Source organism: Protopterus annectens, chromosome 2.part2 (genome assembly GCF_019279795.1).
Source record: "Protopterus annectens isolate FY-2018-M chromosome 2.part2, PAN1.0, whole genome shotgun sequence".
NCBI lineage: Eukaryota > Metazoa > Chordata > Ceratodontiformes > Protopteridae > Protopterus > Protopterus annectens.
This window is the reverse complement of record NC_056730.1, coordinates 1,124,285,841-1,124,311,170: the sequence shown is the minus strand read 5'-3', so window position 1 is coordinate 1,124,311,170 and position 25,330 is coordinate 1,124,285,841. Positions and strand designations below refer to the sequence as shown.

Below are 25,330 nucleotides of genomic sequence, written 5' to 3'. Positions count from 1 at the left end.
TTTGAGCACAATTGTGATGTTACATGCACTGCAAGTATGCTTATACACAGGTCAGCTTATAGTTCTCATTAGGAAACTATTTCTCTTCTATATTACTTATTAGTAAAGTGATAAACTGTAAAGTCTTGTCTTTTCCTTACAAGTCAGTCTGCTTGCATTACTTCCTTCCTTACTGAGATCAAAGAACAGTGACAGTGAAATCTCAGTTACTTCCATGACAACAGGGTGTGATAACACAGAGCACAGTAGGGGGAGGTCAAAAAGATTCTCTCCTCTTGCACTAATTGAGAAGCAGCTCATTGATAGTTCATCACCATGTCTCCAAATTGAACAGACAGTACTAAGGTTCTATCTACATTTTTGTATGCAAAGCCATGAAAGTATGGAAATTAATACAGCTTGCATGTTATAGCTGAACATGTGTCACATTTCCCGTGTACTGTGTATGCTCTCTCACTTTTGGCAACATCTGTGCTACACATGGTAAAAAAAGAGGCAAGGAATTATTTCTGTGCCTCCAATCATTGCTGCAGTCTTACTGGGAATTTGATATAAAGTACAATGCAGTTTCACAGCTTCATTCTAAGAATCTGTGTCAGATTATCGAAGTTCCGAAACTTTGAAATTCATATGGCTGACACCATATGATCGAAGTTTTGGAATTCAGAACATTAAAAAAAATAAAAATTAAAAAAAGTTTTTGCAGGAAGGCAATCCTCCTGCACCCCCCCCCCCCCCACACCCACTGCTAATTAAATATACCAACTTCGAGATTGCACTACATTGCAGAAAAGGGTACATTTCCCATTCCGCTCTGTACTGCAATCTCCGTTCAAAACATTTAAAGCTTCGATCATATGGTCCCAACCATATGACTTTTGAAGTTTTGAAACTTCAATAATCTGATAGAATTACTAGAATGGGATCACTATCAGCTTTCAGCAGTACCGTTTTGCTAACTGTGTGACCCATGTTACTTTTAACAGTGTGTTAGTTCTTCAAGTTCATAGTCTGTTGCTATAAAATGCAATGCAATGTCACAGTTCTGCTCCAGTAACATTCAGCTCCACTCTGTTATCACAGTTATGCCAACAGTGTGTGTCCTGTGGTTTAAATACTGTATTACCTTTCCAATACTATAAAATGCAATTCGATGTCACAGCTCCACCGGAGACTCCTCCTATCAGACATCTCAGAACAGTCATTGTCAGTGTGCTCTTTTGCTAACAATGGGAGTTCCATCTTTTTTTTTTTTATTTTCAAGCAGCAATACAAGATTAAATGATTAAATGTTAGTGTCTGCTGGTATTTAAAATGTGTTTTGCTTTGTCACAGGACCATTCTATAAGATCTAATTTAATAACATTGTGTGTGTGTGTGTGTGTGTGTGTGTGTGTGTGTGTGTGTGTGTGTGTGTGTGTGTGTGTGTGTGTGTGTGTGTGTGTGTGTTAATTCTTAGTGCAATGCAAAATGTCACATCTCTAGTTAGGACCCCACAAAATCACAGCTCCAGTCAGGGAGTTCTGTTCAAGTACTTCAGAATAGCACTTTTTAATAGTATGCCACTTCTCCTTTGCTATAAACTGCAACACAAAAATGGGACACCCTCATCCCACCCATGTCACAGCCCCAGTTAGAGAAGTACAGTTAGAGATTTCAGAAAATAACTTATCACTGAAGGGTGACCTTATCATGTTTGTAGGGGGACTGTGGAGGGGAAAGGGCAAGGAGTTGCTGGAATACAAAATGGGAACCCTGTTCCAGACGACAACTAGATTGCAGCCATCAAGCTACTAACAGAAGTTCCAAGCAGCAAACTGAAACTGAAAGGTGGCAACCACTGTTTTACAGTGTGTGTGTGTGTGTGTGTGTGTGTGTGTGTGTGTGTGTGTGTGTGTGTGTGTGTGTGTGTGTGTGTGTGAGAGAGAGAGAAAGAGACAGCACATGCACATATCATGTAAAGTTCTACATCTGAAAAAAGGAAAGAGACAAATATTTCAGACATTCTTTGCTAGGAAGCCAGAAGCATATTTCAGTACACCATTTCTTAACATATTACTTGCTATAAAAAGAAAGTACTATAGAGCAATTCATTGTACTGAAGGAAGAATTGGATTATTGATTAAAAGTAGTTGTTTTTTAATTTCACTATTTGCGTAAATGCCACTCTCATCCTGCCATGTGTTGATACCACGTCTTCTGTAGTCGGCTGTATCAGTAAACTGAGAATGGCACTTTCTGTACAAAGCTGGATGATCTGGTTGTTCTGGAGTCTGCTAAGAGAAAGACACATGCAGCATCATCAGTACAGTACTAAATAGGATACATTGTTACATCCTTTGAAAGTAACTGAATACAAAGAATGCTGCAGTATATTTGCTTACTTGCTTTATTTTTATGTTTAAAATAAATAACTGAAAAATACAAACAGTCTTTGGCATTGTAAGGCAACTGAATATGCATTCACATAAATGACAGTGATGAAAAGAGGCTGTGTCCTGTCCAATTCATCCTAAAATGCAGCTTGCTCAATGTAAAGCTGTGCCTCCAGTACCAGCCAAGCCCTTCCATCTGCCTCAGTCCTTTCCACCTTAATTTTTTGACTTACAGTCCATACTCCAGCTCCCATTCCAGAGTTCCCCATTATGGTTTGTGAAAAGAATCACCTGTACTTGTATTTAAAACTTTTCATCTCTATTTGCAACCTCCAATCTCACCCATATTTTATCATCAGTATATAACTAGACCGATGATATTGGTTCAGCTCTGAAAAAAGTGTCTGTGCCTAGTAGGTTTTAATCAGTTAACAAATCACTAAGAATAAAATGAATAAATCAAAATTAATTTACCTTGTCTACCCTTCTTCACAGGCTATGATGGATCAAGACACGTCCCTTTGTCTTTCTTTTCCTAACGGTTAAGCATATGTTGACCCTTAACTTAACCATGCAATCGTGTTTGCATACTGTCAGAATTATTTATGACACCAACATCTGGAATACTTCAAACTTAAATTCTGTAGAGGAAGCCCCTGAATCTCATTTCATTATTCTGTTTGTGGCTCACCTAGAACTAGTAAATTAGAAAGATTCTCTTAAACCTCTCAAATGCAAACTACTGATTAGTCAGTCTACCTCTTTAATGAGCTTAACTACTGCATCCCTGAAATGGGCTGAGTTACTTATGTCTTGGGCATTAATACCACACCTAGGTCTTCCTTTGTTTCTGATTGCAGGATCTTGTTCCTTCCAGAATAATTAGCTTTTTAAGGAGGGGGTCAGGGTTTTAACTACAGAACTGAAATGCCTGTACTGAAATGCCAATTAGATTTAACCTCAGCCGACATTCATCTAACCACTGTGGAGATCTCACTACAAAAGAACACTAGTGCCCTTGCCTTCCACTCACTGCTTGGTATCTTTTACAATCAGAATTAACAGAAGCAGAGGTACAGAAACATGGCCAAACAGTATATCAAGGCAACAAAACTCAGCATAAAAAGTAAAATCTTTAATGGTAAGTGCTTTCACACTAAAAGAGTGCTTCATCAGACCATGGAGTAAACTAAAAGCAGGTTTATATCCGAACAACAATCACATATCAATTAAGTAAACAACCAATCACAACAGAGCATATCAATTAAATAATAAATCATGTAAACGTATCTTGGATTATTAAATTGCAGGTGGATAGATACCCTGGAATTAATGGAAGGGTTTCCCTGAGACCGGTAATGAAGGAGAGAGATTTATTTAAGTTTAAATGATTTATTATTTAATTGATAGGTCTGCTGTGGTTGTTTGTTTACCTGTAGGGAACATTTATCCCCAGGTCTTCACTGAAAATGGACATTTATTACCAAGTTGGACTTTCCCAGTAAACAAATGTCAGTAAACAAAACATGAAAGTCTGATTCTATTCTGCTCAAATGGCCTATCATTGCATTCTACTGAGATGGAATGTAAGATGCCCTAAGGGTTAGACCTGACTCCTTTGTCAGATACCAAGTTTCCTTTGCCAGCATACACTAAAGAAAAGAATGGGTCTCCTCTAACTTGTTGTACCCCCATGACTGTTGTGCTGCCTATTTGCAGAGTCCCTGGTTGCCACAGATGTTTGAATGTTTTTTTTTTAATTGCTAAACCTACAGCTCTTATCTACTTAATATGGATGTGCTTTTACCTCTGTGATTTGTTTCAGAACACTTGAATTCTGATTTTCCCTGAGTAGGCTCCAGAGACTATAGGAAGTGTCTGTCTGGGCCTTCCTTGAAAAGGAAACTGAGATTCACCTACTGAACTCTTCCAAAGAGTTCTTTCATTATACAAGCCGTTATGGAGATGGGACTCTGCAGGGACTGGGCATGCTGACCTGATTTGTTCTGTAGGTATCATTGCAGTTTTTTCATGTGAAATTTTGCCAAGGGGATCATGAGGACTAAAGATGCCATGTAACTCATGGTCCTGAAGTATTCACTTACAGTAATCTGATTATGCCATTGTATGGTATTGAAATTTGAAGTAAAAAAAATGCACATAGTATGAGGGAACGAATGCCATTTGAGCTTTGTGGCCAAGTGGGTTCTCAGGAACTGGATCTGTGAGGATAGAGTCGGGCAAATTTAGAGACAGCTCCAGAGTCTAGAAGTAGGCCAAGGTGAACTGTGGGGCAGACTGTATTTCTTCTAACATAACAGTCTAAATGAGGCAGTCAAGCAGTTAAGGTTAGGTATGACTGTCTTTGGTCAAACAGTATGCAGTTACTGGACCCCAGCACGTTGTAAGCATCTGTGTGCAGCAGACAAACCAAAAGGCAAGAAGATCAATTGGAAATGGACACACTCCTCTTTGAATCTCGGGTACTGTCTGCACATTTATGCATTCCAACTATGGGTATGTGGAGATAAATGTAGGTTATATACTTACCAGAACAACAGACTTAGTAAGTCTGTATCCATACATTGGAAACAGATGGACTTGCATACCTTTCAAATGGCCAGATTTTCACATCATATTTTTGGTATGGTTCATAAAATTTGTAGTTTTATGGAAAATCAGAGAGGACTGAAGTCATTAAACAATGACAGTCATTTGAGTTTCAGACTTCATATTCTTCAGAAAATGCAAGTCAATACAAAGCCTGTTACTCTAGCAACTTTCTAAGCTTATAAGAGCAATAATTAAAAACTGTCCCTATTTTGGGACCTTTGTCTCCCCAACTATTTTGGCTTTGTCTAGATTTCTTGCATCAAGAGGTTGACAGATTTGTATACTGGTCACCAAAGGTGCCCTTTACATGGCAAGATCAAGACTGAGCTCTCCCCTTACCCCTGATCCACTGCTCCTATGTAGCTTTCCAGGACTGAGTAAAACCATCAAGCATCACATAAGGAGGAAGACTTACTATCCAGGAATGATATTCAATCCATAACAGGAAAATTTAGCACTCATTCAGCCAATAATAGGCAACTGATGTTCCACAAAAATCTCTCCAGAAAGGACAATTTGGAGGCAGATAGTTGGTTATGTTGTTTCTAGTGTATGGACAGAGACCAATTAAATATATTATTCTTTTTGCAACCTTGGGGATAAAGGAAGGATTGGTTCTAAGTATGATCTTGCCCTTATGGGAAAAAAATATATATGGGAACTTGGGTGAAAGGGCTTACAGCTCAGAAATTCACCTAACAGAAGTGATAGTCATGAAATGTAGTGCTTTACAGAACAAGAACTTAAGTTCAACACTATCAGCAGGTTAAAAAAGTGTGTGTGTGTTGGGGGGGGGGTTTAAAGAGAGTTTCTCCAGTACAACATTTAAGTTCCATGAAGGTGTGAGATTAAGCAAAGTGGTCTGGAGTAGAAGACTTTTTATAAAGGCTAGTAAAGCTTCCGGGAAGCTAAGAAAGATGACAGAAACCCTTAGTGATGGGGCAAAATCCCAGTCAAAATGGACAACTGATGGGAGAATAACTAGATCCTGAATGAAACAGCTCTGCTGTTAAAGTTAAAATTGCACAAAAAGGGTCTATTCCTTGCCTGTTTGCCCATACAGAAAACATTGACCATTTACCTTGGCAAATCTTTCTTGTGGAAGGTTTCTGAAAAGTAGTGAGGAGCTGTATCACCTGGGTCAGGAGTTCAGGATCCCTTAGCCATCACTGGTAGTGGAGAAACCAATCAGTTAATTGTAGTAATTGGATGTTTGGGTGAGGATGACTGGACATGTGTGATAGTGGTTGAGGGTGTTATGGTAGAAGAAGAGGTTTTGTTTCTTAGATGAAGACAAAGCAGGGGAAAATAAATCTGGCAGGTCTGTGAGAATCACCTTGGCTTTGCATATTTTGGCTTTCAGTAAAAATCTTTGTATGAGTGGAACTAGAGAGATGGCATAGAGGGGCCCAATGGGCCTTTCATGTACCTAAAAGATTCTTGGGGTATTCATCTTGAGGGACAAAGGAAAGGAAACTGTTGCATTTGGTGTTGGGGGATGAAAGTAAGGAGATCACAACAAAGCTTCATCAGTGAAAAGTCTTTAGGGCTGCTGATTTACTGAAAGACCATTCATGTGAGAGCAGTACTTATCTACTCAACCAGTCCATGATAACACTAGATGTCCTGGAATATGAACTGCTACCAGAAAGGTGATGTGAAGCTATGGTCCATTCCCAAACCCTCATGGCTTCAAGGAAAAGGAGGTTGGACCATGTTCCACTGAACATGTTGGTGAACCATACTACTGCCATGCTGTCTGAGTGGATAGACACTCCACTTTGGAGGAGTAGGTCTTGAAATGCCTGCAGTGCTAGGAAGAATCTTCTCATTTCCATGATATGTATATGCTACTGGACCTCCAACATTGTCCACATCCTTTGGACAATCCTGTTTAAGTATTGCCCCACTCATGGCCACTGAAAGAGGTTGAGTAAATGGCCATTCTGCAGTAAGGTCTACCAAGTCAAGTGTTTCAAGCACAACATTGAGAGCTTTATCATCTTTGCCATGAGTTCTGTTGTTTGACTCCATTGCACTTTAAGTAACCAATGAAGTACTCTCATGTGGAATCTGAAATGTACAACAGTTTGTATAGAGATAGCTATTAGGCCAAGATCCCTTAGAACTGTGGCTACAAATGGTTTTGAGTCATAACACAGGTTGGTTACAGTTTGAAATATTGTAAGTACACTGTGTCCAGTTGACAGCCGGTGAATTTCAAATACTGGCTAGTTTCTATTTGGGACTGTGCCACATCTACAGTGATTCCCAATGTTAGGCACAGCCAAAGCAAATATTGCCTTGTGAAGATTAGTTTCTGCATTGTAGAAGCAGCAATGAGACAGTCTTCTAGATAAGGAAAGATTTTTATTTCTAACAGTCACATGTGGATGGTAAATGGAGCCATGCACTTTGTAAACACCTGGGAGGACCATGGTCAAGCAAAAGGGTAGAGCTCTGAACTAATAATGACTGGCTCTCACCTGAAAGTGAAACAATAGCTTGGATCATTTTAATTTCTCCATATCTTTTGGGTTTCTAATACCATGATGGGAATGGACCCCATTCCTAAGTCAAAGTACAATTAAAGTTCATGAAATTAGTATTGTTTCAATCTTTGTCAGCCAAAAGTGCTCTTCGCAGCATCCGCAATGTGCCCAGTAATGACACCTTCTGCAATTCGTATGGGGTTACATGTATTGGTAACATATCTAAATATGATTGTAGATTCTTTTTTATAAGACCCATTGCTCCTACTACTATTGGGACTGTCTGGGTATCTTTTTTCCACATTGCTCTCATTTCTGCCTGCAGATCCTGATATTTTACAACTCTGTGTCTCTCTCTGTATTCAAGACACTGTAGTCAGTGGGTGTGACGATGGACAGTTTGGCTATCTTGATGTGAAGGTAAGCATCCTGGAAATCCAAAGAGCACATCCAAGCTCTTGAATGTTTTTTGTCTGTTAAAAACTTAATCAGACTTTTCAGTTAAGGGTAGTGTCCACCTTTCAAATCTCTGGTTGTGAGTGAGTGCCAACAAGTTCAATCTGGGAGATGTGGACATCTTTGTGTTCCATAATTGAACCACTGTCATCCTTGCTTGTCAGTATACAAATATCACAGCAGCATGTCCACAGAGAGGCATCTAGACCAACTAGCAGCTGAAAGACTTCAGCTCTGGAGATCATTTCTTCAGCTACCATGGCAGCCTCCTGTGGGGCATCACTAGAGGCTTTTTTCCAAACAGACATCTGAAATGGGGGCTACCAAAGCACCTCACAGGACCTGATACCCTTGAGATTCAGGGGCCTTTTTGATGCCTTGGGACCTGATCAGCATGTCATTAGCCCCGAGTGTCCTTTCTCTCATATGTACTCTTCTTTACATTTTTAAGCAAGATCTCAAGGTACACCATATTTTCTGATTCAGATGGCATTGGATATCCTTTATTTTCTGTTTGAAGATCTTCTGATTGAACCTCACACAATGGGGAGCAAGTGGAAATGTTATGGATATTCCTAAACAGAACAAACACAATTGTAAAAACCTTGGTGGGGAAATAAAGCAACAGCAACAAAAACAACAGATATGTCCACAGCAGGATGTTTATCTACAGTCTGAAATCCAGGCCGAACCAATGGACTAACGATGCCTGGCAGTGACATCAACAATGGATTTTCCCTTCTTGATCTGCACTGAGAAAGAACTAAAGATGGCACAAATGAACATCTCTCTTATACCTCAGGCATCCTGACTTCCAGCAGTGAGGGCATCTGCCCAGCCAAGAGGGGACGTGTATAAACTACTGAATGCTGGGATGGATTTCAGGGCTTCTGGGGCAAAAATCCCAAAAGATGGCATTACTGCAACAGTGAACAATAAAAAGAACATAACATGTTACAAGGTCAAGTAAGTACCACTTCCAAGAGCATAAACATAGCAACATTAGCATATATGAAGTAAAACAGCAGTTTTCCCAAGTGTACAGGCAAATAAAATAGATTTTTTTCACAAATAAGGCAATACAAACATTATGGTAATGCACAAACTGTCTGTCAGGAAGTGGCTGTTTAAAAATGGGTAGTTGAACCCAAAAAAGGTAAATCCTCAGAGGCAGGCAGAATGATGCATTCTTGCATGAATGATACTGGCAAGTGATAAACTACATGCAATGCACACTGGGATTATGGATCTTAAATATATACCACTGATGCCAAGTAATACCAGAGAAAGAGGATACTGAACTTGAATACCATACCATACCATTGCCACCAATTATATATGCAAGAATCCCAAACCACTGCCACCATTTACATTTGCAAGAGGGGTGCCTGACCTTAAGATCTTTTGGGCAGATGCTCACTACTGCTTCACATTTTGGCCAACACCTCCCAGTCTCAAACATGCTTTACAGTATACAGCCACAAAGCTTCACAACATTTCCATCCACCTCAGCAGTGGAAACTTATCAGCATTAACTGAGATTAAACCAAACAAATTGTTACACGCACACAAACAAACACATATGCAGTATTCCCAGAATGGGTTACTTATATACCTCTAGTGATAATACCCCTTTCCTATGTCCATAGTATATACTGGCACCATCTAGACCACTCTAGTATTAAGATCTCAGATAATTAACACTCCTTTCAACAAGCCAACAAATAAGCTAAATTACAATAGCTTATAGCCATTCAGTTTTACAAAAGGGTGGGTGCCATCATCAATACAGTGAGGTTTCCCTTTTAATTAAAATAAATAAATCAGCCACAAGTTTGTATAAATTATCAAATGAAAACAATTTACTTTAGGGAAAAATCATGTAAAAAAATCAAAATACACAAGCTCCCAAACCAACTGCAGAAAGAAGTAATAAAAATATATATATATTTTAGATAGATAGATGAAAATTAATTCTAGCTGTTACTAAGTAGATTGTCTCTTAAGACTTTCTACACAGGACTGTTGCCTAACTAACACTGTCTCACTAAAACGCTCAGTGGCTGCAGATAGTACACTGACATACAGGCAGATTAGATTTGGTTCACAGTAGTCTCTAGGAAAGCAGGCTGCGTTTTCCCTTTTACAGTTCATGTAGAAAATGCATTGCTGCTTCATGTTTAAATCACGTTCATTAAGTCTATAATCCATAATGAAGAAGAAAACACATGAATCTTGACTGAGCATTCTCTGTAATTCAGCTGCTTCCCAGATCCAAACAAGTCTCAATCAGAGATGAATGAGCAGCAGCAGTCCTTGTTCAGTATGCCTCAGTGGTTAGCATGACTTCAAAACCAAACAGAAATTTTCAGTCTTTAATCCAAGCTGGTTGAATACACAAATTGTTCTACTGCGAGATGAGTTAATGCAGCTTGTGGTAGGAAACAGTGAATACAAAAACAGTGAGCTGCTTCACTGTGCCATAAAGTACACCTACAAATTACAAACGTAAAGCAGTATATAATTCCTGACATTTCTACATCTAAGAAAAAATTCATCTCTTTACCAAAGTTCTAGGTAGGTAGAGGAATATGAATGGAGTGAATGATAAGGTAACCATTTGAAATGTCATGACCCACTACAGTGAGTCTTGAAACACGGAGACTGAATGGCTGAAAGAACAGACAAATATACTAAGTCCAAAATGTCAGTTATCAAAATATCCCCTTTTTTCGTGTGTATGAGGATCTCAGAGCTGGTATATGTAAGTTCAGAAGGTGTGGGGGTGAGGGGTAGCTTGCCCCCTGCAAAAATAAGTTTTAAGGAAGAGAGCGATTTTCTAGATTCACTCTGCTCTGGGTTTTCAGTCTTTTTTTTTCGGCTTTTCAGCACTTCACATTTTAAGTGCCGACATTTCAATAGAGAGCCAAATGATAGTTGATTCTGGGGTCCTTGTAAACAGTGGCAGTGAGAGTGAGGGGACACAGCAGAGAATCAAGGAAGGAGATGAAATAACATCAGTGTGTGTAATTAGTCAGATAAACAAATAATACAGCTGAAATTCTGTAAAAATATCCAAACATGTATTAGTGATGTAAGAGCTATTCAAAAAGAGACTACTGCATGTTACAGTAAGGTACTTGCCAAAATATTACATGATCTTTGTAAGGTACAAAGTGGAAAATGATGGAGTGAATTTATTCAGATAAGTACTTTAAGGTGAGATGTAAAACAAAGAAAGAAACAAAGCTAGCTGGCATGACAACATCTCATTCATGCCAGTTAAGAATGGCCTTACACCATCAGAATCTTTAATCCAATACAACGTCTCTTTGTAAGTTGAAACTATCATTTAGTAAAGTCTGTGTTACATACAGGGAGAACAGTGCACCCTACTGAGTCATCAACAGCCTTTTCTACCAATGATCCTGGAGCATCTGACAGGGAAATATTACACTAATCCACACATTAGCACAACTGGAAACCACTGGAAATGGCATCATTTCACTTTCACTTTTTTTAAGAATTAATAGCTTCCTTATGCCATACTAGAAATCATCATCATCAGATCGGCAGTCATGATCTTTAATCCAATACAAAGTCTGTTTATGAGTTGAAAACTATCATTTAGTAAAGTATGTGTTATATTCACAAGGAGACTAGTGCATCCTACTGAATCATCAACAGACTTTTTACCAAGGGATGCAACTCTTATGTTCATGATCTTAGCATCTAACAGGGAAACATTACACTAAGTCACACATTAATGCAAATGGAAATCACATGGAATGGCATCATTTCACTTTCACAGCTTTTTTGAAAAAGAAATTAATAGCTTTCCTTATGTCATACTAGAAATCATCATCAGATCAGCTGTCATGAAGTCAAGTAGTTCACCTGGCTAAAAATAAAATGCAGCACAACCTAATGAAAGGTGAAAATTTAGATCTAACTCTGTTTTCCATTTACCAAAATGGTGAGAACAGATGACAGCAGAGTTAGAGGCAGAGAAAAGGTAATCCAGATGTGTTCACAGAAATTATACCATATAAGACAGTTATATATCTGTGATCACATACTGGCTTCAAAGGACTGGATAATAAAAAGACAATATCAAAAAATATATCTCCTGTGTTCATTTTTGCTAAATATATCCACAGATAAGTGAACAGGGAATGCAGTCAAAGGCAGCTGAAGCAGTAGAACATGTTGAACTGTTCTGAACCTGAGGGACATAACTTCTGAAGGCCAACGGAAAAGAAATCTTCACCTCTCACCAAAAGTTAGTTGATGGAAATAATGGAAGAAAATATATTTTGCCCCAGAAAGTGGAAAACTGTGCTCCTAGTAACTGTAAAAGAAAATCATCATTAAGCTGTCAGCTGTATGTCTGAAGACAAATTTGGTAGAAAGTTATTCTGCCTAAAAAAACTGGTTACAGAAATAGCACTGCTATTTTAAAACAAATTGTATTAAACATTTAATCAAAAAAAGAAAAACAATGCAGATGGACAGTGCACACTGGAGCGAGAGATAAAGGAGGCTGGGTCATACAAAACTTCTCAAAATGCATATGAAAGTACAGTTGTGTATGTAAACTTATCATAACAGTAGATGCAGTAGCCTTAGCTATATGGATTATATCCTGACAAGGTTATAACAGCAGGCCAGCTTCACAAGCTTCAGGGCACCTTCCAGGTGCTCATACTGTTAGGGCAGCTCAAGCTAAGCTGCCTAAAGTGACATTTGAGCTCCAAGTCCTTCAGAGCTTTCATGCCAAATGAGAGAGGGAGGCTGAGTCCTGAGAGGACATAGGTAGGAGTAAAAATATATACGTACGTACGTACACACACACACACACACACACACACACACACACACACACACACACACACACACACATTTTATATACATATATACATACACACACACATACACACACACACACACACACACACACACACACCATCCCTGGCAAAACAACATATTCAAAAAAAGGGAGGTGGAGGGAGTTGCTTCTGCAGCAGTGATCATTCAAATATCTACTGTTATGGTAAATTAACTTACACAACTGTACTATGTTCATCATATTGATCATTGCTGCAGTAGCCTTATCTGCATGGGTAGAGTGCCGTAGCTTAAAACATTAGGGAGGTGGAAAGATCCACAATCCCCTGGAGAATGGTCCTAGTGAATCCTGAGCTAGACCTAGAGAAGGAATCAAGCTTGTAGTGTTTTGTGAAAGTATGTACAGAGGACCAAGTTGCTGCTTCTAGAATACTTCTAGAACCAAGCCTTTCCAAAAAGCTGTAGATGAAGCCAAGGCCCTGGTACAAAGAGCCTTGACTCTGCCTGGAATAGCTTTGTTGTGGTGAGAATAAGAAAAGGTAATAGCCTGACAAAACATTTGGAAATAGTCTGTTTAGACACAGGCTGTTCCTTCTTACTTTCATAAAAATGAACAGCTCCCTAATTTTTAGATTCAGAAAAGACAATGGGGAGATGGATAGTTTGACTTGAAGTAAACTTGGATACCATTTTAGGAATAAAAAAAAGAATTAGTTCTCAAAGAAACCCTGTTTCTAGAACATAAGATAGGGTGGACTCACTATAAGAGCTTGCAACTCAGATATATTTTTGCAGAGGTCGGAACAATCAATAAAATACTTTTCCATGTTAAGAAACTCAGCTCAGCCTGATGAGTGTATTCAACTGGAGCAAGTGGTAGCTTATCTAACATTAAATTAAGATCCCAAGGAGGAGTCATCGATTTTCTTGGAGGTCTCTTACACAAAACCCTTTTTAAAAACATTTTCACATAAGAATGCAATGAAAAAGAGGGATCCAATGGCAGCCATTTTGAAATGGCCAATAAATGAACCTTGATGGAGGAGTAAGAAAGGCCATAGGATAATAACTCACTCAAATATTGTAAAGCCAGAGAAACACTAGCTATGAAGATGTGCTGGTTATGTTGTTGGCACCAACTAGAAAATGTTTTCAATTTGCTAATATGATTTTCTAGTAACAGGTTTTCTTCTTTCCATTAACATCTGCTGCCTGTCTTCAGTAAACAGATGCTTAAAGGGAATTAAGATCATATTATCCAGGCATTCAGCTGAAATAGATTAGGGTCAGGGTGTATCAAACACTCCTGTTCTTGTGTGAGTAGATTCATTCTGTTAGGAAGCTTATGGAATTTATGGAATTGCCCCTGGCCATTTCCAGTAAAAGAGAGAACCACTGTTGCCTGAACCAGAAGGGAGTCACCTCAACGATCTTGGGGGATTCCTTCTGAAACTTCAGAAGAGTCCATTTCCACACACTTACTCCCCTTGCTGCTATACTTCACAAAAAAAAAAAACAACTCATACAACCTGACACACTACTCACAAGCCACACCAACTCTCATTACTCCTAGAACCAAACTCCACAGCACTGCATATCCTTTCTCCTCTCGGACACCTACTCTTTTGCAAGTTCTCCCCATCAACATTAAGGAAATCAACACTTATTCCAAATTCAGAATGCAGTTCAAAAAGGACTTCTTGAGCCGAGCCAAACGCTCCTGCTTCAACACAGGAAATATCATGTAAACTATCTCCTTTTTGACTTTCTTCACCTCTCTCAAGATTCACTGAAGATTGACCTACTTTAGAAACAAATGTATATATTGTACATTACATTCTGCTTGATTGTACATTGCACTGTGTGTTTTCACCAGAAAGTATATACACAGTTTTTTTTTCTATGCAATTAATCTGAACTACTAAGTTATTGCTTACATTTCTATATTTTTTGTTTGTGAAATGTTCTGTATTTCACCTGGGCTGAGTCTGAGATTGGTAAATATTGATCAGTGCACTACCCTGGTAAATAAATATAAATAAATACCCTGGATGTCAGTGGAAAGGGTGGGTGGACATTATTCCTTAAATAGACATTCTGGCTTGTTAAACTGTCCTTTGTTGGGGGGGGGGGTGGGATTCTTGCCATATTTTTGGAACCCCCTTGGTATTGCTGCTTAAACATCTGTTTACTAGAATTTTGCTGACGCCATTTATTTTGTTTCTGGCCAAAATAGACAAAGGGGTATAAAATCCCTTGGAAAATTTGGAAAAAGAGAGCTGAAAAATCTGAGAGATTCTCTTCATGAGCTTTCCTTACATTTTTGATAACCTCTGCAGCAGAGGAACCAAAAAACTAAATCTATCCAAAGCAGAATTTAAAATCTTATTTTTCAACTGCAAGCAAGCCTCCTCAAAACTGTACCAGTGGCCATAGCTCTGGAAGAAATATAAACAGAGATAGTAATGAGTTGTGGCCTGTGAAATGAAAGAAACTAAACAATTTAAAGCAGATTTTTCCTCACAAGAAGACACTACAGACAAAACATTCCTTATACCTTTACAGTTAGTAAGGATAAACCTTAACATATGAACCTGACAATTCTGAAACTCAGCATTTCAGAAGTATACACTCATTACCATAATTATCAATTATTTCTCTTCTTTGTCAGAAAGTGTAGGATTGGAGTTAACTAAATGTTTAGCAGCATAGGATTAACTAAAGCTATAGCTGCTGGGTCAGGTACTAGGGTTGCCACCTTTTCAAATGCCCAAAGTGGGACATTTTTGATACAAACGTCAGATTTTGCAGCGAGAAACATACCACAGCCAGTACAAAGGGCAAAAACTTCACTTTTTTGCCTAAATAAAAGCTTATTCTTGTAGTATTTTAGTTGCTTAGTCTGTTTCTTATAACATTTAGGTGTTTCAGATACAGAATAACTGTTTTATGCAACTATTACATGAAATATAGGAAATAATTTTGGTGTTAGGCCTAGTCAGGTCTGGAATGAGTGTATAAAAACTTAAAAGACTGAGGAACTTTATACACTCTATTTGTCTTTATAGGGGCAGGAAAATTGCTGAGAGTGACACACACATCCTCCAATGTTGACAGCACAGGAGAAATAGAGGAAGGTTCTGGAAATTCCATTTGTAACAGCCCATAGTATTTTCTGAGGGACTGAGAAACCTCGGTGTTCTCCTACTGAAAACACTGGCATATTTGGAAAAAGTCTCAGAGAAAGAAAACCTCACAGGAAGAATCAGATACCATGCTTTCCTCTGAAACTGGATTAGAAATCTGAGATGAAAACCCCACGTCTGTCCCTTCATCGTCCTGTCCAGATGCAGAAATTCGAATCTCTTCAGGAAAAGAGGCATCCCTTTTTCTTTTACCAGAAATCACCTTATAAGAAAGATCAATAGCCTGAATTAGACACTGCATCAGACCTAATAAACTACTCCTGACCAGAGAAAGTTGAACATGAGCAGGTACATATTTAGTTTTCTGTTTCTTTTTGATAGGAAAAGTGGAGCCAACAGGGTTGTTAATGGCAGCAGCAATTTCCCCAATAATGGCCACAACATCCTGACTAAACAGAGAAGACTTCCCTGCTCCCTCCCTGAGGATCGACAAGAGTGGCACTCCCTAGCCCACTGAGGTAACCCCAACAGCTGCAGGGGATGAGGCTAACCCCCAGTCCACAGCAACTGAAGGTGCTACATGACAGACACCCAGGTAAAAGATGAGTAGTCTGTGGAACCAGCTTTAGCCACAGCAAGTCACTCACCTGCGGCTGAGGCAAATTCCTAGCCTGCTGTGGTCGCAAAGGCGGTTTTCTTAACTTTTTCTTTTTGTGTCTGAAAGAGGGACTGATCATGGTGCTGGTAGTTAGTTCCATGGTCAAGCCAAAAATAGTTCCTCTTTCCAAGAGAAAACAAGCAGTACAAGCCAGTTAAAATTTAAAGTTGTAAGAAGTCACTTCATCCAAATAAAAACATAGCAAAAGCACTGTAATACACTTTGTCAGCCCCAAAAATTAAAATAAATACATTTTTCCCCAGAGGAAAAATAGTTTTAAACCATTCTTAACAACTTTTAAACTGACAGGAAAAAAGCACGCTCCTGCTTAAAAGTACAGTTAAGTCTCAAGACACTCCATTAAAACAAAAATGCCTACAAGAAAAATAACATTTCTAGCCAAGAAAGTACAAATAAATAATACATTTTTAAATGTGAAAGGTTTTTCCCTAAAGGGAACTTATATGCCCACAATGGAACAGCACAAGCAGACCATCAAAACTCAAAATCCCATAGAGGAATGCTTTCTTCGGTGGCAGGAAAGCTCTGAGGAGCTTAATGCTCAAACCTGTCTGTTTAGGTACTCAACTCAAGCTGCCTAATGATTTGATCAAATGGAAGGTGCCCTGAAGCTTTGGAAGCTAGCCTGCTGTTATATCCTTCGCAGGATATAATCCATATAGCTAAGGCTACTGCAGCAGTGATCAATATAATGAACATCTTAAATGATTACGGATGTCTCCTGCAATATACCAGAATATGTAAGAAAATTCTTTAAGAACAGGAGAAAGTATTTAAACTATTATAAAATGAATACCAGCAGCACATTTAATTAACCATTCAGTTAAATATTAATGATCAGACAGATAAGATTAACTTTGTTAGTAATATTCTATGTAGTATTCTCACACTATGTTCATAAAAAGGACAATATTTAATTGCAGTCTGGTAGATGATAATATTTATAACCTAACAAATTTGGTAATGCACTCAGGACCAGCCATAACAAACTGCATAACAGTCACTAAATGAGGAAGAAAAACTTGCCAAAATATTAGAATCGATGCTTATTCACTTTCAGACCACTTTGCTAGGGGTATCCTTGTATCTAGCAATCTGCAAAATGCTATTTTTAAGCAATATTTGAAATCAGTGAAATTAGAATAATTTTGTCTTTCATGCATTCATTAATTCATTTTTTGATTCTTCCATTATCATTTTCAAAGCCACAGCCTATCCCAGTAACCAGTAAATGTAAGGCAGAGAACCAGTCCCAGATAGGATATCAAACCATCATAAGATATATGTATACATAAAAAAAAGATATATGCACGTGTGCGTATACACACACACACACACACACACACACACACACACACACACACACACACACACACACACACACACACACGATACAGATAATTTCACCAGACCAAGTTGTGAATCTGAAAGACAGAAGTAATGTACAGTACTTGTTATAATCTTCATTATTCCTGGTCTGTCCATTTTGATTTGCAGATATTCATTATTAGGCAGAGCCAATTCAAAAACTGCTGCCCTAAAATGCTCCTTGTCTGCTCCCAAAATACACCAGTCTCTTCTTTATCTCTATAAGCAAGTCTGCTACCTAAACAAAAGAAAGATCTAAAAGAATAGAGGAAGAAGTTGTGGAAACTTGGGCATGGGCTACAAGATAGGTCTACATGGCCTATCTGGCTAGACAAATTTCATGAGATGGGGGTGGAGGGTGGGCTATCAAAATGGACAGGCTATGGATAATGAAGATCTAGCATTATGGTAAGTATATAACTTATGTATCTTACATTATTCCTTCTGTCTACTTCAACTCATGGACTAGAATCTCTAGCTGTACATTTGAGTGGACTTAAGATGGTATGCCCTTGAGTATAGCAGCTCCGAAGTAGGATAGCAGTCTGTAGATAACATCCAGCATTTAGTTTCTTACAAAATTGTGCAGCATAACCAAAGCCACAGCAGAACAAATATCACCAATCAAAGAATTTCCAAATAATTTAGTAGAAGCAACAATGGATTTGTGGAAGGTGCCCTGAATTCGGATGTCAAAGGCTTATTGCTTAATGGACAGATATATGTAATGTGTTCAGAGAGCCATCTAGACAAGGTAACTTTAGATATCTTCTAAACTAACATAGAAGACAAACAGGAAATGAAAAGTTGTTTTTCTGTTCAGATAATTGTGGCATTATGCAAGTAAAAGCATAATTACCTATGTACTTCAAGAGAGTGCAATGAATATTCTTCTTTACTGAATATTGGGGAAAAAGAATGGAAGATTGATAATCTACTTTAAAGAAGATTCTAATGTGACCTAAGACATAAAGGAATAACTAATATTCAGGGAGACCCTTTCCTTGTGGAGGACTAAATAAAGGCATTTGGAGGAATCTATGGCTGTTGTGACAGAAACTCTAGTTGTAGTAGTTAGGTGCATCACCTAAAGATGACAATATATGAATCACTTTCAATATCAAGTGGGCTGCAATAATCAACATTCACTTAGTGAACATCTATGGGGCTATGGTGAGATTGAATGACAATGTCTGAAACTAATAGTGATGTATTCCTAGTCTGAAGCAGAAAAACCTTCTTGACACTTTGGCAACTTTTATGTAGAGATAAGCATCCTGAAAGTTGACTCAGCACATTCAATCCTCTTCTTGCAAACAAGGAGTACGGCTTACAGCATGACCATCTAGAACTGTGTCTTTTTTACACTTTAATTTACTCCTCATGAGTCCAAATGGGCATGAGGTCTTTTGTTGAATCTGTAGTAGAATCCAGATATTCTCTGGCCTGATGGGATGGCTCTTCTTTGAAGGAGTTAAGTAATGATCTTTGCTACTACCCTTTTCTGTTGAGGTGGTACCTCTGAAATGGGCATGGGTGAGGGTTTTGAGCATCTTGAGAAGGGAATTATGTAACCTATGGATATTATGCTCTTTACCCAGTTGTCCCATGTAATGGCCTTCCACATGTCCAAGTGAACAGGCAGTTGACCTCCAGCTGCCCCCAGAGTAGAGCAGTTGGGCAGAAGGCTTTCAGAGAAGCTGAAGTTGCTTCTCTAGGGAAGGACCAGGAAATCTCTGATTCTGCAAACCCCTGCTGGAAGGAAGACATGAGGCACTGAGATCCACTTTGTCCTTGAGATTTATGCCCATGGTTCAATATCATAAAATGAGTGATGTCATGAGGGAGATGAAGCTGATGGTACATTTCCTGACTGCACTGATGGATTAGCAATGGTTCTCTTGAAGAAATCAAAAGCTGAAGTGGAACTGGTGAGTACTGAAGATGCCCTTTTCAGCAGCATCCTGATTCCAGCAGAAGCAGACATCTGTGGCCTGGAACATGGCACCACTGACACCCAAGATTCAGACAGCTTCAACATCGAGAATGATGCCATCCCCTCAAATTACAAAGATCCTGATACTGAAGTGGGCATCAAATGAGTTAGCACTGAAGAATTTACCAGAAACTCAGAGCCATGGCCCGGAGCAGAGACACACTTGACAACAATGAAATAAGAGTCGAATGAGACAGAGATATGGATACTGGCGCCAGGAGATCAGATCCAGTTGGTGCCAAAAGAATATACACCAGGATGGACACTGGCTCCAACACCTCTGACACCAAGACATGTACCAATGAAGGACCTTCATACATTATAGGTATATAGCAAACCCAGTCCATCCTATATACAAAGGGGGGATGAATGACACCCATATCAGTCTGGGCCTTGACAAAGGCTCTCATCATGTGATCCCTGTAAATGCTCAGGGGAGAGCTCTGAACAGATGCTGTAGACCTGTGATAAGAAGTGAAAGAGATAAGTGGTCCAAGATACTTCAGAAGCTCCCACTTCTAAAAACTAGTACTGGCAGTCCCCTGAGGGAACTGATCCAAAATGAGAGTTTTCAAATGAGATATTCCCAGCAATGGAAAAGTGTATGGCCTTTCTGTATCAATATGATTATTGATATTTTAATTAAGGGAGAGGATTCTTGTGTCCTTTTAACAGTTCTTTTACTTTATCTTTCTTCTCTTTTCTCTTCTCTTTATTATTTTCAGAACTAGGCAAAAGACCATTCAAAATTAATTTATTCCAATGCTATTGTAAGGAGCTTGGGCCAAAACCCTAAAATATCACAGAAGGCATGAAAATGCCCTGGTCTCAGGCATATCATGCACTACTCATGGATATCCTGGGATAGGCTCTCATGGCTGCAGAGGGCACATTTCCTGAAGCCTGCTATTAAAACTAAAACCACAGCACAACAGCCAACACAAAACTACAACTAAATTAAAGGGTATACAATCTAGTACTAGGCCCACCCACCTAGCATGAGTGACAGAAATAAAGGAAAAGGATTTTTTTTTAATTTTATCAATAATTTGGCAGAAGAATTTTAACTAAGAGCAATTCTGAGAGAAAAACAAGCTGATAAGATTTAATTTAGTTGCGAACATGAGAGCACATACAGTCACATGGGTTACAAACCAGATCCGAGAGATGCAGGGGAGACAGGAACATCATAGGAGAAGGAAAGGAGCTTGAGCGTTTCAGAGCAGCTGTTGCTGGTAGGTCAGATCTTGTTTGACGGTCATACCTCTCAACCTCTTAGAGCAAAAAATCTGGACAAAGCCTAAAATGATAGGAACAGATTTTAAATATTGCTCTAACAAACTTAGACAGTTGATAGAATAATAGGTTTTGCATTAGCATGAATTTTCTGAAGGATGTGGAGTCTTAAACTCTAATGTTTATCATTATTTAATTACTTCAATCCTCAGCTATTTGCCAGGAAGGTACAGATTTTAGGAGGACCACACCAAAAATATGAGGCAAAAATCTGGACATTCTGCAAAAATCTGTACAGTTGAGAGGTATGTTGATGGTGAGTATTTCTTGAGTTGATGTAGATGGATGAGATAATGTAAGATCCTGTTTGTGGATGAATGGGGTAATGTAAGATCCTATGTCTTGCATTCTCAGGAATTAATATTTTGATTGTTCAAGTATGCAAAATTTTGTTTCTTAATAAGTCTCTGGGGAACTGATACTTATGTATGAAACTATTTATATAGATGTGCTGTGCATGTAAGCTTCAAACTGTGGGTTAGTTTGATAGCTGACACTGAGGTTATGTGTGTGCATCGTGTGTGTTGCACATGTTCCTAGAAAATATGATGTGGTGTTCATACATGACTTGACATGGGTGTTTCTGGTTTATGAATCACTCTAAAGTTAGGACCATATACTAAGACATAAAACTATGCATGTTTGCCACTGCATACACAGATTATAAATATCCTAGCTTGACTTTCTACACTAAATTTCCTTTAATTGAATGTAAATGTCAATATCACTGCCTCATGACAGAACACAAATGACTGATGTTTAATTTTATCTTTGACTATGGCCTAGGTCATAGCTGAAAAGCATTTTTAATGACAAGTCTACCTGAAATTTAAATAAATAAAAAGGCATGTGATATTCCTTAGAAATCTGGCCAATATCTTGGACCCTTTGGCCACCAATCATTTTTTATTTTTCCACCCATAAATCTGTAGCATCCCATTAGTGTTAAAACAGTTGTTAGCATTTCACTGATGAGGTTGCCACCATCAGATCTGCACTTCCTCTTACGAATTTCAAGGGCTGCATAACTAAGAGTAGATGTTTCTGTATTTGCTCAGTGTTTTAGGTTCTTGATCATGATGAGTTCAGTTTTGATTTCAAGTATGTGCCTTAAAACTTGCAGCCTGGACCCCTTTCCCTCCAGACTGGCTATATCCTGTCTAGATGTTCTGTGGCCTACTGTACTTCAGATCTTGGAATCCACTTTGTCTGCTTTTGTTTCTTTTGTTTTGTTTTCTATCTTTGTTGAAGGAGGTAATAGTTATCCCAGTCCCTGACAAACCATCTATGGAGCCCAATATTTCTGATAATTGTTGCCACATTTGGGTTATCAGGAAGGTTGTTTTTCTGTAGCTTAAATCACATTTGACAGCTACCAGACTCACAGACATGTATTATTTCAGATTTTGCACTAAACATTGTACTGAGACTGTACTTATTAGTGTTGTTACTGATCTCCTTACAGATAAATATTAATGCTTTTACTCTCTTCTGATCCTTCTTGATTATTATTACAAGTTCACAGGTTCATAATTACAGCCACACAACCACCACTTCACCTTAGTAGTAGGTACCAACCCTAATCCTAACATAAAAATCTCAAATTCTGACTGCAGTTCTGCGGTTAAGTCCAGAGCATCTTAATGTTCCTTGCAGCATATGCTCCAGCTTTAATAATAGAGCCTTGGCTGAAAGCAAGTATACATTCATTCTGAAAGGTCTGCTTCCATCCTCTATTTCTTCTGAATCTGGACCACCATCTTCCCCTAAGAAATCTTTATGGGATACAGCAGAAAGACCCAAGGAATCAAGGAAGCTTTCCTCTGACTGCTATCCTCCCTCAACTTCTTCAGGCTCAGTTTTGCCCAAGAAAATATCTAAATTGTCAGTTCCAACCACCTCCAAGAGCTTGATTCCAACAAAAACATCCATCTTCTCATTCAAATCCTACTAGATCCAGCTCTAAATTACCAGTGTTTTCTCCTGAACCCATGTCTTCAAGGGTTCATTCCCCCTTCCTTCAGGACACATCTCACATAGCTTCCCATCCACCATCAACTCTGTCTTCCCTCAGGTCATCCAGGAACCTATCAGAAGCAGATGTGGACAGAATGATGAAAAAATTTCTCAGAAAGTTGGAGGTTTTACCAGCTCTGTCTCCCATTGGATCCATGAGCCTCTCCACCACTCAACCCCAGACTTTAACTCACACTCTGATCCGCCCAGTGGTTTCAGAGTTTTGTGGGCTGAGATTCTCGAGTGTGTTTGTATTGGATCCAAAGACTTGCTTTCCTTCAACTTTGACACTTTTTCTAACTCAGATGGGTCCGACCTTGTCATATCCAGAAGGATCTCGGGGCCACAGTGTCAGCGCCAGATCTGGTGGGTTAGGATCAACTCCAATGGTTTTGGAGCCATCCCTTCCTCTCAGAGCTTTGGCACTGGACAGCTTGGCTTCAACCTCTACCTCAAGAGTGAAGCTAGGGGGAATCAGTTTTTGGCCCTCACAGGCTTCTTTGATCCACTGGGGGTGGGACTGAGATCCCACATGGCTTCATCTTTCAAAGTAGTGGAGAGAGCTTTCTCTTCTTTGATGGAAAAGACATTCTACTCTCTCAGCTCCACCCTACAGTAAACTGTCTACTGTAGAAGTTGGGTCTTTTCATCCTGCACCATCTGGACAGTCAGTCAGGTCAAGCCTCGAGACTGTTCTCATTCTGGACACTGCTGGTACTTCCCAGGCCTCTTTGGAACCTCCCACAGGAGAGGCCCGTTGGAAGCAGACTTGTAAAAGGAGGCATCTAGACTCTCAACAAGAGTCATTAACCAAAGCCACTGCTTTTGATGAAAGGGAAGGGTCTCCCAGATCATCCCTTGAGGAAGTTTCATTCAGAGAGATACATGAACTTCTGAAACAGAAAGGAGATTGGTCTTCTGTCCCCTTTCCCAAGAGGAGTTCATGTTTCTTAAGGCTTTTGGGACTGGCTCAACTATGATTTGGGTAGTCCCCATGGTGGACAAGATTGTAGACCTCATCTCCCATATGGCTTGGAAGGATCCAGAGGTCATGGAGCCCATCCCTAAATGCCCGGACAACTATCTTGTTGCACCTAATGACAGGATTCATTGGAGCAAGGGCCTCCCTGTGGATCCTATGATGTTTGCAGCAACCACTAGGAAAGAGCTAGTGGAACAGAACTTTACTGTCCATCCTTCTAAAAGGGAATCTAAGCCACTGGAAATATTTGGGAGCATGTCTACATGTCACAAATCTTTGCCCTCAGGTCTTTGAATTATTTGGAATATGTTATGAGATTTCAGATGGAATTTATCAAACAGTTCTCAAATACCCTCTCCAGGTCCATGTCTGCGGAGGATAAGAAAACATTTTCTTCACAGCTGACCACCCTCCAGTTCTTATCCAATGTTTCCATGAGATTGATCTCTTGTGCCTCAGAGGGAGCTGACAGAGTAGTGGGTTCAAGCCTAACCATTAGGAGGCATGCTTGGATGTGCCTCTGCGACTTTGCAGAGCCTGTCAGGTCTTCATTCATCAATGCCTCTTTTGATGGATCCACCTTATTCAGTCCTAAGATGAAAGACTCTCTTCAAGAGTGAGCAAGACAGGAAGACTCTTTTGCTGTGGGAATCTGGTTTTCTATCCCTCAGAGGATTATTTTCCCACAACCAGAGACGTGGCAAAAATTGTAGTTCAGAAAGTCGCAATGTACTTCCCCCTCACAGCACAGGTAGCCTGCAACATCACAGCTTCAGAGCTTCTTTGTTGGAGAAGCCCTATCAGCATCCCTAAAGGGTTACCCAACTGCTGCACTCTGGAGGCAATTGAGGGATACCTATCTCTGCACCAACAAGCCTGGATAGCCATTACCAAAGATTCCTGGGTGCAGAATATTAAATACAGAGTTTATTACATAGCATTATCCCCTCTTCCCCTGAAATGCAACAAAGGAATTCCCAATGTTCCACTCAATCAGAGGAAAGCTTCAGCTACAGAAATACAAAAGCTGTTAGACAAAAGAGTCATCTATCTGGTCCCATCA

General features: G+C 39.2%; 1 protein-coding gene across 3 annotated transcripts in view; it reads right to left on the bottom strand.

Annotated features, from left to right (window-relative positions):
• Positions 1 to 767: 767 nt before the first annotated feature.
• CFAP95 (cilia and flagella associated protein 95) overlaps positions 768 to 25,330 on the bottom strand; it is an 841,009-nt gene continuing 816,446 nt past the window's right edge. For 2 of the 3 annotated variants that reach the window (XM_044064364.1, XM_044064366.1), the window contains exon 6: positions 768 to 2,276. In XM_044064364.1, the coding sequence (XP_043920299.1) occupies positions 2,091 to 2,276 (186 nt within the window). In that variant the 3' untranslated portion in view covers positions 768 to 2,090. The remainder of the gene's footprint in view (positions 2,277 to 25,330) is intronic. The other variant, XM_044064365.1, reaches the window with a different exon arrangement.